Source organism: Trichogramma pretiosum, unplaced genomic scaffold (genome assembly GCF_000599845.2).
Source record: "Trichogramma pretiosum strain Unisexual culture from Peru unplaced genomic scaffold, Tpre_2.0 scaffold6, whole genome shotgun sequence".
NCBI lineage: Eukaryota > Metazoa > Arthropoda > Insecta > Hymenoptera > Trichogrammatidae > Trichogramma > Trichogramma pretiosum.
In genome coordinates, this window is record NW_019641678.1 from 868,887 (window position 1) to 885,475 (window position 16,589).

Here is a 16,589-nt window from a genome sequence, read left to right on the forward strand (position 1 = left end):
CTTCAGGTTATTTAACGATATTGTAAAACAAATTCCAATATTTGACGGAAAGCCTAATACTTTAAAATTGTTTTGCACGGCAGTAGAAGAAGCGGTTGAACAATTGCCCTTATTCGAGCGAAAAATTGTTCGAGCGCTTCAATCAAAGCTAGTCGGGGAAGCCGAAGACATTGTAGGCAAATTGGCGGATTACTGTAGCGTGGATGAATTACTTCGCGACCTTAGAGACAGATTTGTTAACAGAAACTTCGCGGATGGCCTAGCGATGAAGTTAGGCAACGCAAAACAGCAAGCGGACGATGGCGTGCGGAAATTCGGGTGCACTATTCGCTCCTTATACGACAACGCGGTGGCGGCATACAGACAGGCCCCTGATATAAACGCGTTTGAACGAGAAGCTGCAATCTATAGTTTACAGGACAACGTTTTAGACTGTTTTCTATTGGGTTTATGCCTTAAAACGATAACACCCTCATCTTAGCCAGCCGGCCGAGATGAAAGGAGGCCTTGAATCGATAATACTCTCATCTTAGCCAAAAGGCCGAGATTACAGAAGGCCTAAAAACGATAACACTCTCATCTTAGCCAGCCAGCCAGCCAAGATGAATTAAGGCTTGAAAAAGATAAAACTCTCATCTTAGCCAGCCAGCCGAGATGAAACAATGTCTGAAAACGATAACACTCTTATCATAGCCAACCGACCAAGATAAAAGTGGCCTCAAAACGATAACACTCTTATTATAGCCCAAAATAATAAAATAATAATAAAAAAATAATTTGAAAAATAATGTAATTGTGATGAACGTCTTCAGAATTTCGCTCGAATCTTTGTTATGCTCTAGAATGAGCAGGAAGCTCCAATCGAAATTTTGCGACGGTCAAAATTTATTAAAATTTGACAAGGAATTCGAAAAAAAATTTTTCAAATTTTTTTACCGGAACCTCTGGGTTTCAGGAACCGTTTTTCATAAAAATAGCGTTTCCAGATTTTTCAAGGCTTCGTATCGTCCTAAAAAAATTATTTTCGTTAAAAAATAGGGTTTTTCGGCTCTAGACGTCAGAGTTCTCTCTGAAAAAATCTGAAAAAATTTGAGGATATGTATTTTTGATGCCAAAAATGAGTGAAAAAAAAGATTGGGCTTTGTATTGCATCGTAGCGCCGTGCATGAATTTTCAAAATTTTCAATGATTTTTTCTGAAGGCCTGAAGCACTCAAAAAATCTGAAAAAATTCAAGGTTGTTTGGATTGTTGAAAAGTATTTTTGTGAATTTTTTGAGATTTTTTAATTGCTTCAGGCCTTCAGAAAAAATATAGATAGAAAATGGACGTTTATACCGGAAGTGGGGGGTAGGAGGGGGGAGGGGGTCTAAAATTTTGGTTTTGGGTCCTTTTTACCATGTACTATATCATACCAAAAGCGAGTCAAGATCGGTGATATTCGAGCGCAGGTTTATTTAAAAAATTCTTAGCCTTACCCATATATAATATAATAGAATGCTTACATCATCATTCTATCGTGTATTTGAACCGCGGATAACGCGGGATACATACACGGATGATAAGGGATGTCGCATTTCGGCCTACCGCGGATATCGAGGGATGCCTGTAATTGTCGCAATGAGGTTGAAAAATCATGTATTTCCAAATTGCTTTCTGGACGAATAATCAATAAATATGTACGTTTAGGCACCTCTGCGCAAGCAACGTGCCGAAGAACGGCAACCGCAGGAACGCGCCCACGTCACTGCGGAGGTCCGTCCTCACGAGCGCCCGGACGAGGAGCAGCGGAGAAACAACCAGGCCCGAGCCGCCGAGGAAGCTCGCCAGCGCGAACGTCTGGAGCAGGAACGCCACGAGCGGGCCGTGGCCGCCGCCCGTCGCGTCGCCGCCCAACAGGAAATATACTGGAGCATGCGGCGCGACCTGGCCAGGCAGGGCACCAAATCTAAGGCTGGCCAGCCGGCTCGCACAGCCACGCCACCACGACAAGTCGCACCGGCTCGGCGTGAAGACAAGGGAGGAGAACCTTGGTGGGAGGTGAAATACCAGGCTTCCCTCCGAGAAACCGAGCCGAAACGACGGGGCGCCGTGTTCGACGGACGACACATGCCGCGTGACGCTCGGGTGGAGCCACCGAAAGGCGGCTGCTTCATCTGCTGGAGCACGGCTCATGGATGGCGAGCGTGCCAGCAAACACCCGAACACGTCTACTGCTGGAACTGCGGCCGCCGAGACGTCAACACGCCGGCTGACTGTCCCCGGTGCCGAGAAGGGTACCAGCGTTGGATGCGGGGCCCACCCAGTCGGGACGGACCCCCTGCTCGGACCTCACGCGCTCGTGAGGTACCTGGACGACGATCGCCCTCAAGATTTGCGGCGTCGCGCGCCACCACACCACCGAACAGCACCGCCACGATCACGGAGATCGTGGAAGTCTCAGCCACCTCGTCCGCTGGGCCCTCACGGACCCCGGCTTCGATCCGGCCATCGTCACCACCGCGGCAGGCCCTGCGCGCCATCGAACCCCCACCTCACGTCGAGGAAAGGGCCTTCGTGGCACAGGCCGTCGCCGTACAGCCGAACGCCGCGATGCCTCCCGCCGTACAAGTCCTCGCACCGCCCGGATCAGGTGCCATGGAGTGGGTCGCCGCGCTCAACCAGCTGGCCGCAAATTTAGGCGATGTGAGTCGGGAGGTCCGAGAAGAAGTCATGCGGGCAGCCGTAAGGCCTCCGAGACGTCCCAACGCAGGTAAGTCAGAGGGGCCCCCCTCCAAAAGACGTGCGGCCGCGACCCCGTCCGATGGAGAGCCCGAACAGGTGGATAATCAGGTATGTTTTTTGTCGCAGGAGAAGAGTAAGAAGAAGAAGCTAGGCGACCCCGCTGCACCGGTGAGTCACCCTCCTAGCTTCTCAAGCTCAATTGCAGCGCCGTAAGCGGCGAAGGTAAGCAATTGCACTGAGCTTTACCTCGAGCTTGCGCGACAACTCCTTTCCTTGGCGCGACCGTGGTAGGTCGCGGGTAAGGGAGGGGGTGTGACGTTGTGCCACTGCAAACGTCGTCGCGTCGGCTGCGAGGGTTGGATGATTGATAAGGTTGGCGACGCCAATAATAATTGCGTGGTATTTTTGCAGGTACGCGCGCACAAAGGAGCGAAGGTAGAGCCCGACTCGCGACCGCAGAGGCGCGCGAACGTAAACATCGCCGTGTTTACGTTCGCCTGGCCCGCGCAGCGAAGTCGGAGCTGCTACAGACACGAGAGATACAAGGCGACATGAAGACCCTCGCGGCCCGTGCGTGCCAATTAGCAGACGATCGCGACACTTGTAGTTCGACCGTTGAGCCGTGTAGAGCCGAGTATTTGCGAGCCTTTTTGAGTTGTTCGGATCGTTGAGTAGTTCTGTGTGGAGTAATTGTAGTAGAGCGTGTGTGAGGAGTGTGCAGTGAGTGAGTTGTAAGTGCAGGTCGGTTTTGGTGCGTGTTGGTGAAAGAGAGGAGTTGGTGGCCACGTGTTCGAGCGTGTGTGCTGGCGAGACGTGCGGCGCACCAAGAGGCGACATCAACGCGACGTAGTTCAACCTTCCGGCCCGTCCCCGTTTACGTCTGTGGCCAACAGACGACCGTGAGGAAGACAGCAGCAACTCCTAGGACCCCGGCGACGCGGAGTCCACCCGTGTGGTCGCGAGCCTCGAGAGCGAGGAATATCGAGAGTAGGTTTTTGGTATTACCGCGCTCGCGCCGACCCTCCAAACGGCAACGTAGCTCGCGTCCGCGACCAGGTGTGATTGAGAGCGTGATAGCTTCGGCTATGTGTGGATGAGTGTTCAGAGTAGTGTCAATAAAAGGGTATTTGTTTCAATTGAAATCCACTGTTTGATTATTTACAAGACCCGTCGTTTTCCCTTCCTCTCTCTCTCGCGAATTTTCCCGTTTACAGGTATTTTTCTAGGTGCAGTGTTGCAGTTGCAGGAGTCCCCGCTCCATACCTGTCGACGTCCCCTCCAGGAGGAGAGTCGTACCCACGACCCAGAGGTAGTATTTCGCGTTCTTTTCCCGTCCCTTTAGAGCTAGCCGGACCCTGGCCGACGACGAGCTGTCGCTCGTCTGGCGCGTCGGATACCGACAAAGTCGGCCAGGCAGCGAGAACGCCTTGTGTACGGTGGACACGGGGAGTCGACCGTCACACAAAAAGACATGCAATTTTTGAACACTCCGTACATGCAAGCAAAAAATCGCGATTGGACGCACTTGTTAAAAAAACGTTCAAATAACAAACGATCATCAGTCAAAGAAAGTATACCGTCTATCGTCCAGGAATATTTGGAAAGAGATGAGAATTCAACTATTGCGCCTGGAATTAATGACACAATAGTCAAAAATAAAGTAGTCAAAAGAAAACTTTATTTGACGGACACTTTATACAGATTGCACCTAAATTTTTTAGAAAGAGAAAATATTGTCATTTCTCGATCTAATTTTTATAAACTCAAACCTTTTTGGATTGTTGCAAAAAAAATGAACGAGCGAGACACCTGCTCATGTAAGCTGCATGCTAATTTTAAATTCCTGGTGAATAAATTATTTATATTCAAAATTGTCAAGTCAAAAAGTTGTATCGGGTCAGTGCGAGAATTTGTAAGTAACACTGCAAATAAAGTGTGCATCAACAGGAATTGTGTTAAGTGCCAAAAGAAAATAGTTGATAATGTCCAAAACGAAAAAACGTTTTACTACTAGCGCCAGAAAATGATTAAATGCGGGTTTTTGTAAAGTTATTGTAAAAATTTAATGATTTAGTATCATTACGAATGTTCAGTTTATTGGAATTGCTCAGCATTCTGAAACTTGAGTTGCCACTTGTATAATTATCATCAGAAACACGATATAATTTAAAGCTAACACAATCATTGTTCATTTAGTAATGTTACTCAAAACACGATTTATAATACAGTCGGCAACAAAATTATCGCAAAAAAAAATTTGATTGAAATTTTATCGATTTTCAAATGCTTCTATCTTGGGCTATATTTATCGTATCGACACGGTCTTTTATTTATTTCTTCGAAATTTTGTCCTCTTTAAATCCATATATACTATGGTAAGATTCGAGTCAATGTCGAGTTACCAGTAGTATTTGAGCGCAACACTAAAAATTACTGAAAAAAATTGATTGTTTAAACGTGTCTATGAACTACAGTAATTTTTTTATTGAAATCTAACATACACCATCGCAAAGTACTCTTTTCCACCAGTAATTTAAATAAAAAAAAAGCTCTCTATGATTTTTCAACGCTATGTAGTACGATTTGTGTACGCAAAATGCTCAGAAAATCGTCTTGATTTCAGCTAAACGAGGGATTTTACGTACTTTAAATGGTACGTTCAAAACGACCTACAGGGCGTTAAAAAAATCGTAGAGAGCTCTATTTTTTTTAAATTACTCGTTGAAAAGAGTACTATGCGATGGTGTATGTTACACACGTTTAAACAATCAATTTTTTTCAGAAATTTTTAGTGTTGCCCTCAAATACTACTTGTAGCTCGACATTGACTCGAATCTTATCATAGTATATATGGATTTAAGGAGGACAAAATTTCCAAGAAATCAAAAAAAAGACCGTGTCGATATGATAAATATAGCCCAAGATAGAAGCATTTGAAAATCAACGAAATTCCGATGAAATTTTTTGTTGCGATAATTTTGTTGCCGAGTTTATAATTGTCATCAGTAAAATGTTAACTAAAACACGATATAATTATAAACAAACCCACGTACCGATACACAAGTAATACTAATTAAAATTCATAAGAAGATAAATAATATATAAAAATTCATACTCATTCATAGAAAAAATGCATACGAATTGCATAAAATTATGTTTCATCTACCAAATGGATTATAAAAAAATTCCCGTCGAATTTGACTGAATATAAAAGTAGTAGGCATAAAAATTCAGATATAACTTTTTATGTCACATACATAAAAAGTTACAAGTGAATTTCTATGGGTGTTATCGGCAATTTCTTTTGTAAAAAATAGCTAATAAATTTAGGAGTTCAATTTCATATCGGAATTACGTTAAATTGATGTTTTAATGTTAATTTTTCTCTTTAATATTTAATTGTGGGAGGACAATATCTATTTTTTTAAATCATTATTCCTCATTGATATGCAATATAATTTGCATAATCAATCCTTTTTTGCAATGCGCAGTAATACCCCCACTTACCCTATGTCATCTATCCTTCACAATTTATTCCTAAAAATCGAAAGTCGAACGTGAGTGTGAGTGAGCCCGCGCCGTGCCCCTGCACACACGCAAACACGCATACATACAGACAAACACGATCGCTTCCGTTTAACCAATGAGAGAAAGAGAGAGTGAGAGAGAGAGTAAGGAAAACGACTCGATAAGAAATTTGTCGATGTTCGTGTATATCGTGCGTAAATATATAAGCAAATCTATACAATTTGCCAGTCAAATATTCGGTTGAAAATTACGTTGTTTTAAAAGCCAAAATATTTATTTTCTGACGTTTGGTGAGAGTTCTCCACTTGAAATCAGTTACTGGCCGCTGTACAGAATAGAAGGTTTGACAAAGTATAAACAGACGAATCCGTCTATTATTCGTGAGCAATACAAACGTAAACAATTTTGACATCGACCCGTGATACGCAGCAAAACAAATTTATACAAGCGTGTAGGGTTCTACGCGCCCGAAGCAGCTGCCGCGCGCACGCTGATAAGTCGCAATTTTTTCTGAAAAATTAAAATACGAATAGGAAAAAATTATAATGGGCTTTTTACATAACGTCACGAAGTAGCCACTTTACCCAAGAATTGATTTTTCTGGTGGCATAACCGCGCGCTCGTATATATACTCTACGTATTAAAGTTTATTAATTCATGTGCTTATAATTAGTTCACAGTTTAGTGAAAAAATAAATAAATAATATTACAATAAAACCGAAATACTCCTCTTTCCAAATATTAAATAATACAGTACACTTACGAATTCGCGAAGTGAGTGATTCTCAACGAATCCAGTTTGAACCCTCGCTACGCTCGGGCATCAAACTGAATTCATTGAGAATCACTCACTTCGCGAATTCGTAAGTGTACTGTATTATTTAATATTTGGAAAGAGGAGTATTTCGGTTTTATTGTAATATTATTTATTTATTTTTTCACTAAACTGTGAACTAATTATAAGCACATGAATTAATAAACTTTAATACGTAGAGTATATATCGTCGCCTCAGTGCAAGAACCGCACAAATAAACTCAAGTGGCAAAAAGGTGCCTTAATCCTATCCTTTTAACATAGGGATAAGGTTGTTTTTGCCCCTTAAGTTTATTTGTGCGGTTCTTGCGCTGGGGCGACGATATACGAGCGCGCGGTTATGCCACCAGAAAAATCAATTCTTGGGTAAAGTGGCTACTTCGTGACGATATGTGAAAAGAGCCTGTTATAATGTACTTTTCATATAAACACCACACATCATAATCACCAGGCATTTACTTGTTTAAAAAACACGTTTAGGCGCAGAGTCGATGTTGACTTCGCTCGATCGATTTTTCGACTTTTTTCGGACGCCGGTATAAATTATGTTCACAGATCGAAAAGTCCTGTATACAATACAGATTCGGGAGCTGTTAATTATGTTTGTATTCAGATTATTGGGCCTAACTCTGCGGTACTGCAATGCAGAGAAGACCCGTGGCAAGGCCGGAGCAAGCCCCAGGCGCCATGCCGAGTTTCAAAAATCAGTTCGATATGCTAGAAGTCATATAGACTTCGTATTAGATATCAAGCTAATAAGAACAGATACTACACTTTGATCTTAGCCAAAAGGCCGAGAAGCGATGCTGCTGCTCTGTTTTTACTCACATTTAACTACAGAACTTTAATTTTTTACTTTTGGATTGAATTATGACCTCTAGCGGTGAAATTCGAAGTTCGCCGCCGACGAGCGTATGGGTTTCCCTCTCCCCAGCTACTTTCTACTGACTGTTACATACGTCTATTTGTACATCAAAGTCTGTTATTTAGCTACGTATATAATATATACATTTTTTAAATTGAATAATAATATTTGGATAAATCAATTTTATGATTAGAGTGCGTGCGGTAGATCGTCACCGAAAAATGCGATAGAGGAATATTTTTTGCTTCAGAAACACTAGATTTGCATAGCACTCACGTTCCCTTACACATTTATTTGTTATTCAAATATATTTCAAATAGCTTCATATATATTTCAAGTGCGTCAAAAATTTATAAAGGGTTCAATGATTGGATCCGAAAAAAATTCAACCATAAAAACGCCTCTTTTTGTAAAGCTGCAATTTTGGATGGTAAATAATTGATTGAGATATTTTTAAACACCATCACTGCAAAGAGCATCCTCAAAAACATAAAACGTGGTAGTTTGTTATTGTAAAATAATAGATATTGAATTAACGGCGAAAATCCAAATAAAAAACAGCAACTTTCGATGTTTCCACATAGCGTTTTCTGACACTTGTAACATCCCTTCACAAAATTCCACTGAGTTTTAAACGCTTCAATAAAAAATGATTGTTAACATCAATTATCAATAATTTTTCAAATTTACTACAATATATTACGTAACAAGTGCGTGAAGCAGATGACTCGCTTAAATGTTGTTTTTACCTGATCGCAGCGAGGGTAAAATTTCGTGCGAAAACGTTTTCATGACACTGAAAAATTTGAAAAACCATGTTCTTAGTTGAAAAATCAGTGGAATTTTGTACAGGGACAATGCGAAATATCAGAAAATGCTATGGTAACATCAAAATGTCCTGTTTATCTTATAGTCTTTCGTCGTCGGAAAAAGTTATTTCTTATTACATTTTTTCAACGTAAAATGTTAATTATCTTAAAATATATCAAGTTTAGAGACAAGCGTCAATCGACCTCTTTTGTTTAAAATAATCGAATAAACTAAAAACGTTTAGGGCAAAAAAATCACCAAAGAAAATTTTTCCCAACCCTGCGAAACTGGGGCTCAGGGGATCACGTCGAGAGTTGTGATTTTTGTACTCTTGGAGGACAGATGGTTTTGTTGATAATTTTTTGGGTCAAGACTTACTTCTTATAACAGTGGTAATGTTACCGTGAGATCTATATTTGCATTATCGTGAGGATGAGGGGTACATTTCCGCGAAGCAAAATGGTAATCCATTGTTCGCCTCGAGATGATATCACACTAGACCGACTAGACCTAAAGAAGCGTAATTTTTCTTTGAGTCAAGGCTTGCACGATTGAATCTCGAGTCTTATTCGACAATAATCATAATAATGTACGTACATTTCGTCTGCTACAGACTACAGTGCATGGCCGGATCTCGGCGTATCGTTTCAAAACAAAGCACTTACTCTTTTGGACGTCGCGTCTGAGATTGATTGAATAAAGACGTTTTGTTTATGAAAAGTAATTTATTTGTAAAAAACAGCCACAAGATGTTTGTCAATAAGCTTCGAGCTTTTATTTCCTGTCCTTCGCAGTGTCGTCACATGGGTATGCTTGTCAGATTTTGCATTGTTAGAATCTGAAACTTATATAACCTAAATCAAAGTTTTATATTTGAATTGTTAAATTAATTTATAAAAAATATTTGATATTAATTGATGTCAGATCTATGTTTGCAGCTACTGTCAAAAGGTTCTACAAGAACACAGGAATATTGTCAAATGGTGATAAGTTTGAAATAACTTTAGATCAAAGACGTTTGAAGACACCAATGGGAAAGGAATTTTATGTAAAAAGTAAACCATTGGCTTTGGCCATTGCTCATGAATGGGACAGTCAAAAAGATATCATTAATCGCACTAATATGCACTTGGTATGATTTTTAAAATGATAAAATTTAAATACCAAACCAATTTATCATTTTGTAATTCAATACCTTAATTTCAGACTGCTTTAAGCAGCACAGTACTAGATAATCCAAATAAACTTACAAAAAGTGATATTGCCAAATATATAGTTGATTTTCTAGAGACTGATGCGTTACTCTTCCAGGCCAGTCCCAATGATAGTGTAAGTCAATTTAAAAAAAAAAATTGAAAATTTACTTCATCAATGGTTTATTGAAAATGTTTTTTATCTCAGGAAACAGACGAATTGTATAAATTACAACAGGAAAAATGGGATCCTGTAATTCAATGGTTTTGTGATAGATATAGGGTAAACATTGTTAAAACAAGGAGTATAGATGCACCCAATGTACCACAAAGTACAAAAAATGAATTAATAAAACATTTGTTATCTTACAATGAAGAGGCAGTTTTTGGTAAGTTTATTCAAACAGCTATTTGTATAGTATCAACAATTTCAAGTATATTGCACTGATTATTATAGGAATAGTAAATTGTATCACTTGTATCCTAGTCATGGTTTAACATAAACAATATTAAAGTAGAATGATTATTTACAGGTTTCATGTATGGAGTAGATACTGTGAAATCTGTTATTTTGACATTAGCAGCATCGGAGAGAGTTGTGAGCGTTGAAGAAGCTGTTGCACTTTCTCGATTAGAGGAAGAGTTTCAGGTATACATTAATAATTACATGTACAAGTATGTAAACTACTATCACAATACAAAATACTAAAATACGCTCGTTGTCTTTTCTTTGTTTAGATATCGCATTGGGGCAATGTAGAATGGTCGCATGAACTATCGAAATTCGACTTGCAATCGCGCATGGCTGCTGCAATTTTGTTCATCCACTTGAACTCGTCTTTCACACATAATCAATCAAAATCAAAGATTACAAACGCTAGTTGAGGATGAAAATTTGGCTTCTCACGTTATTGCGTCGAGTGCGAGAGCTGTGGATTTCTTTCGCATTTGAGTATTTCATTTGCTGTTAGCGTGGCACAATGAGTTAGAGCTAGTGCAATTGATAGGACTCGAGCAATCGGATCCTTCCCAGCCTTTCATGCAAATGCAGCTGTAAATAGAAACAATCTCATTTATAATTACGCAAGAACTGTAAAAAAAAAAGAATGAAAATAATAATAAAGTACGTATTTGTAAAAACTTTACCTGTAAGTCGGGCCGTAATTCAAACAAACCGCACCGTTCTTGCACGAGTGACGAAGGCACTCGTTGCGATGGCACTCGCCGACTCCTCGGCCGGTCGCCGGGCTCGACATCGTCACCACCGGGAAGACCGTGTCGTCGGTTCTCAGCTCTACATCGTAAATGCAGCCAGAGAAGCCCGTATGAAGCGGCAAGTCGTGTGGCAGCGCCTCAAAATATCTTGATTTGTGGCCACCTTGGGATACGAACGAATGAGAAGGAAAATAAATGAAAGAAGAAAAATCATCATGTTTATCCACAACGCTTACCGATGTAAAGAATCGGCGAAACGTCGAGGCGCGTATTGGCGCCGGCGGCCCGGCCCGTGACGTTTCCGATGCCGTCGACGTAGAGCCAGGACTCGCGGCCCCGCCTGCCGATCTGCAGGTAATGCGCCTTGGACGGCCTCAGACTGAGCGGCGAGCTGGTGAAGATGCGCCTGACGCCCGAGCCGAGGTCCCAGGTGAGCATGAGATAGCCGCGCACGTACGTGACGGAGAAGTGGTCGGACGAGTCGCGTCTCGTGCCCGTCGACTGGCCCAGATACGCGATCAAGGATATCTGATCCAGAGCTTGAGGTATGATGCGCAGCCTCAGCTCCATGCTGTCCTTCAGCGAGCTGCTCACGCCGTAGGCCATGTAAGACGAGACCCCCGGCGAGAATATTGTAAACGATGGCTGGGCTATCGTCGTGTCTGAGCGAAGAAAACAAAAGATCTCCGTTACCACGTTTGCTATCGTAAGCAATCTATCTTAGAATCGCGTCGAAATATTGAAACGCGCGTTGTCGTACCCTTGTCGCAGAATTGGCCGTGGGTGCCAAGCGGGCAGACGCAAATGAAATTGACCCCGGGCGAGGCCAAGCACGTGGCTCCCAAGTGGCAAGGATTGTTGTCGCAGGCCGATTTCTCGCAGAACTCGCCGGTATATCTACGCAATGGAACGCTCGATTAGTACAATTGCTTGTAGCTCGGTCTTGTACAAGAAGATAATTTTTAAACTCACCCAGACACGCAACTGCAGATGATCTTACCATCTGTCTCCTCACAAGCTCCGTAATTCTTGCAAGGACTCGACAGGCAGAGGAACGAGTTGCACTCCTCGATGTGGACCGCCTCGACGGCGTCGCGAATAAAGTCCCGTTGAAGGCCGTTCACCTGTGCTCACAAACGGTCGAGTCTCGCTTACTCTTTGGATAATTGAATTTACAATCGTCTTTTTATAATTTTAATATACGAATTACCCTGAGCGAGCTCATGCAGCCCACGAAGCCCATAACGATCTGGGGAAACTGATGGGAGAAGGCCACGGGTATGCCGCCCAGGTGAAGCCTCGCGTACTGGGGCACGGCCTCGTGGCCGTGCAGGAGCTGCTCGCCGCTCATGGCGAGGCTGCCGTTGACGAGTAGGCGCGCCGAGCACTTGTCCGAGGCGGCCTCGACGATGTAGCTGAAGCTCATCTCGACGTCGACGCCGTGGCCGTTGTTGACCGGGGCGTCGAGCTCGCCGAACATCATGGTCTGCAGGCCGCAGGAGAACTGGAACTTGAGCTGGCCGGACTCGATGTAGAGGAGTACGTAGCGCTCGTCGTCGAACAGGGCGTGCACGATGATGCCGCTCTTGGCCTTGGTCCTCAGCCCGATGAAGATGTCGAGCTCGCCCGAGTCGATCGCGAACTTCTGACGGATGTAGGACTTGCCGTTGAAGGCCGCGTGCTCGACGCTGCTGACGCCACCAGCAGGGCTCGTGACCACCGGTCCATCGAGGCGGCAATTGTCGCGGTGGCTGCAGTCGCACTGTGCTCGATGAGAATAAGAACAAAAACTGACTCGTGATATATGCTCGCGAGATCGAAAGATCGATCGAACTTACGCGTGTTCCGTTGTCGACGCAGAGCGACACGTTCGCGCACTGATCTTTGTTGCAGGCATGAACCGACGCAACGGGTGGTCTCTCGCCGATCGTTGGCTGCTCGTCCGTCGCTGTCGTCGTCGTCGTCGTCGTTGACATCGTTGGAACGTTCATGTCCACGCCAAAAGTGACCCTGTGAAACTCGGTGACGCTGGTGAAGTCCTCGTCGGTGCTGCTGTCGATCGTGCTGGCCGTTTCGAGCACTTCGATGGTCTGCGAGGTCGGCCTGGCGGTCATGATCGGCCGAGCAGTCATACGCGTACTTCCGCTTAGAACCGATCCCGAGGTATCGCTACCGGTCGGTGTTGGTCTCACGGTAGAATCTCCGCCGCTACTGCCACCCGTCGTTTCTTCCTCTCGACCTGGCGATTCGACTGACGCGACTCCCTTTGAAATCGGTAGATCGTTCGCAGTCGTAGCAACAGGCGCGATCGTTCTCCAGTCATCGCGATCGCTCGTGGTAATCGTAGTTTTGCTCGAATCGGTAAACGCGTAAGTCTTCGGAGTCGTTGTGGTCGTTGTCGTCGTAATTTCGTCGGAAAGCGTGATGAGAGTTTTGATGGTGGTCGCGTTATCCCCGATAGACTTATCAGCTCGAGCGTCGGTAGTGTGCATCAGTGCCGGATAAACCGTCTCGACGAATTCCGTCGTGAACAACGTAAAAGCTGAGCCATCCTCGATACTTTTCATGGTAGTCGGCAGCTCGTGAAAGTCGGGCCGAAGGTCGGGCGGTAGTATCGTCGTAGTGGGCGGTGGAACCGCGGCCTCCTCGTCGCCCTCGCTACGGCTCTCCAACGGCAGAGTCGTGTACTCCGTCGTAGGTTGCTCGCTCGGCAGATCGGCCATGGTAGTCTTTTTGAGCGGGTCCTGCGGGTCGTAGCGAACACCAGGGGACACCGTGCTCGGCTCTCGACCCGTCGCGTTACCATCCTCGTGCCGAGCGGTAGCCTCGGAGACCCTCGCGACCGACGAGCTAGCGGTAGTGATCGGTAGCAGATCGGTAAGACGAGTCACCGTCGGTTCGCCGCCGTCGGTCGTGGCGTAGCCGAACGTGACCGGGGCCAGCGTCTCCGCAGTCGTGCCGGTGCTGGCCACGGTGGCAGCGGTGGCGACTTCGTGGACGGTGGACCAAGACGACGGCGGCAATCTGAGCACGTGGTTGCAGTTGGGGCCCGTGTAGGGCGGCGGACACGAGCAGGTGTAATTGTTGACGCCGTCGATGCAGGTGCCGCCGTTGGCGCAGTGGGCGTTCTTGGACTCGCAGTCGTCGTAGCGCTGCTCGCAGAACTGGCCGTGATAGTCCGGCACGCAGTAGCAGACCGGCTGCGAGTCCTCGGACAGGCAGACGGCGTTGTTGGCGCAGGGATTGCGCTCGCAGGGCACGACGCGCTTGTCGCAGTCCTTGCCCGTGTAGCCGAACAGGCAGGCGCACGCGTAGCTGCCCGGCAGATTGATGCAGAGGCCCGAGTTCCGGCAGGGCGTCGACGACGACGAGCACTCGTCCACGTCCTGGTCGCAGAGCGGGCCCTGCCAGCCGTCGGGGCAGCGGCAGACGAAGGAGAGGCCCGGACCCTCCTGGCACTCGCCGCCGTTCCGGCAGACGGTCTGATTGCAGACCGAGGCGTCGATCTCGCAGTACTCGCCGCTGAAGCCTTCGAGGCAGATGCAGCTGAGGCCGCCCTCGCGATCGAGGCAGGTGCCGTTGTTGAGGCACGGCTGGTTCATGCACTCGCTGTAGCGCTGCTCGCAGCTCAGGCCCACGTAGCCCTCGGGGCAGCTGCAGTTGTACGAGGCGATGGCGTCGCTGCAGGTGCCCCCGTTGAGGCACGGGCTCGACCAGCAGTCGTCCCAGTTGATGTCGCAGTCGATGCCCGTGTAGCCGTCGATGCAGTAGCATCGGTAGGAGCTGCAGCGATCGACGCGGTGCGTAATAATATATATTCGGGCGTGTCATAATGGTAATGTTTTTGGCAAACCTGTTGGGGTCGTCGACGCAGATGCCGTACATGCACGGATTGCTCCTGCAGTCCTGGCGCTGCGGAATCGTCGCCTCGGCCGGGATCGCGTGGACGATCAGCGCGAGCACGAGCACGACCAAACTCTCGTACTGCCTGCAACGATCGTCGCGGTGTACATGAAATCAAACGGCCGCACGTGCGTAAACGCGCGCGGGCAAGCCGATAATTCGAATCGCAAGCTCGTGTATCATGGTATTTATGCCAAACGAATTATCGAAAAAGTGCAAATTCAGCTATACGTATACAGCGATATGGTATAGGCTTCGAGAACCCGGTAAATGTATAATCGAGCCTTATACGTGTATGGATTACGTTACCTCGGCATCATTCGCTTCGGCTGGACCTCATGCGCGTCTGCACGAACCGATGCACAGTGCCAATGGCGCGTGCACAGCAGCACGCGTGTACGCACACGGTATAGGCGCGTGCGAGCGATTTACTGCAAGTGCGCAAGTATGACGAATGTGTATGCGTGCAGGCAGGTGTATATACATACGAGATGTGTCACGAGCCGCCGTCGCCGCTGACGCTGCCGCTGCTGTCAAGGGGTGAGCCGCACATTGAACAAGCTTTTTCCGACTTGCCAGTCAGTCGTCATGGCGACCCTTGTAAACATAACATCGGCTCGCTGTGTGGGTGCTCAGTACCTATAAAGGAGCGCTAAGGCCACGATACGTACGTTACGGATATAAATACGTATACTCGGCGTGCCTTTACGCAAGCATCGCAAGCTCTCGTGTGCAATAAGCGTACGATATACAATACATATGAAAACCGCAGCTCTTGTGATACATACATTCTCTCTCTCTCTCTCTCTCTCTCTCTCTCGCTCACTTGGCTTCAGGGTTCTTGACTTACTTATACTTTGTACTATAGGCAGGCGAGGAGGCGAAATCACGCGTGCAACGTTCTCTCCCTCTTTCTGACTTTGTATATGCTATGGTGCACATGGTCGCGTGTTTCGTATCAATGACGCGCGACCAACTAGTTTAGCTTGTACGTACACCCGCAGCACCCTATACGCTCGTATAATGAAGGCTCGACCGATCGATTTTCTCGCTCTTTCGCATCAACTTATTACGGAACGTATGGCGCGCACCTGGCATACTCATACCTACATACCTGGCACCGATTTGCACGGATATCGCTTAATCGTCTTTGAACGCGATTTCATTTCTTACGGTTTGGATATAAGCTGTGTGTAGGTATGTAAGCAAGCCTCGCGTGCACGACGTCGCCGACGCAAAAAGTTCGGATATATACCGGCCGATTAATTGCTACACAAGCCCAATTCGAATGCATCATTTTTTGGTACAATATGTAAATATAAATGCTAAGCTTTTTTTATGGATCGCGTCGATGCAATATACGCGGAAAGAAGCTCACACAACTCAGACCCGATGGTGCGCTCAGTCAACGCACGATCGTATAATTACACGAGTGTGGCAGCTCGATGCTTCCGAGTGCGATGTGCTCTCATCGAGCACGGATATTTTATATAGCGCACGTTCTTACCACATAATCGAGCTTTGAGCGACCGAATGAAC

General features: G+C 45.8%; 2 protein-coding genes and 1 non-coding gene across 3 annotated transcripts; 1 reads left to right on the top strand and 2 right to left on the bottom strand.

Annotated features, from left to right (window-relative positions):
* Window positions 1–7,676: 7,676 nt before the first annotated feature.
* On the bottom strand, window positions 7,677–7,869 carry LOC111694095. Its single transcript, XR_002763563.1, has one exon. It is a non-coding gene; the product is annotated as a U2 spliceosomal RNA (small nuclear RNA).
* A 1,490-nt stretch (window positions 7,870–9,359) lies between these two features.
* On the top strand, window positions 9,360–11,039 carry LOC106658256 (ATP synthase mitochondrial F1 complex assembly factor 2). Its single transcript, XM_014380119.2, has 6 exons — window positions 9,360–9,546; window positions 9,678–9,871; window positions 9,946–10,068; window positions 10,141–10,321; window positions 10,466–10,581; window positions 10,671–11,039. Exons 1-6 carry the CDS (start codon window positions 9,453–9,455, stop codon window positions 10,815–10,817), a joined length of 855 nt encoding a protein of 284 aa, XP_014235605.1. The 5' UTR covers window positions 9,360–9,452; the 3' UTR covers window positions 10,818–11,039.
* Window positions 10,865–15,367, bottom strand: LOC106658240 (protein eyes shut). Its single transcript, XM_014380097.1, has 9 exons — window positions 15,360–15,367; window positions 15,001–15,135; window positions 12,986–14,930; window positions 12,358–12,909; window positions 12,120–12,271; window positions 11,908–12,044; window positions 11,384–11,809; window positions 11,079–11,310; window positions 10,865–10,983 (listed from the first exon to the last, which is right to left on the bottom strand). The coding sequence occupies exons 1-9, from the start codon at window positions 15,365–15,367 to the stop codon at window positions 10,890–10,892; spliced, it is 3,681 nt and encodes a 1,226-aa protein (XP_014235583.1). The 3' UTR covers window positions 10,865–10,889.
* Window positions 15,368–16,589: the final 1,222 nt, after the last annotated feature.

Coding starts and splice junctions, on each gene's coding strand:
- LOC106658256 (XM_014380119.2), top strand. CDS start 9,453: ATGAAAAGTAATTTATTTGTAAAAAACAGCCACAAGATGTTTGTCAAT. Junction 9,872..9,945: donor ATCGCACTAATATGCACTTG/GTATGATTTTTA, acceptor CCTTAATTTCAG/ACTGCTTTAAGCAGCACAGT. Junction 10,322..10,465: donor CAATGAAGAGGCAGTTTTTG/GTAAGTTTATTC, acceptor GATTATTTACAG/GTTTCATGTATGGAGTAGAT.
- LOC106658240 (XM_014380097.1), bottom strand. Junction 11,810..11,907: donor CGGCCAATTCTGCGACAAGG/GTACGACAACGC, acceptor TTCTTCGCTCAG/ACACGACGATAGCCCAGCCA. Junction 11,311..11,383: donor TTCGCCGATTCTTTACATCG/GTAAGCGTTGTG, acceptor TCGTATCCCAAG/GTGGCCACAAATCAAGATAT.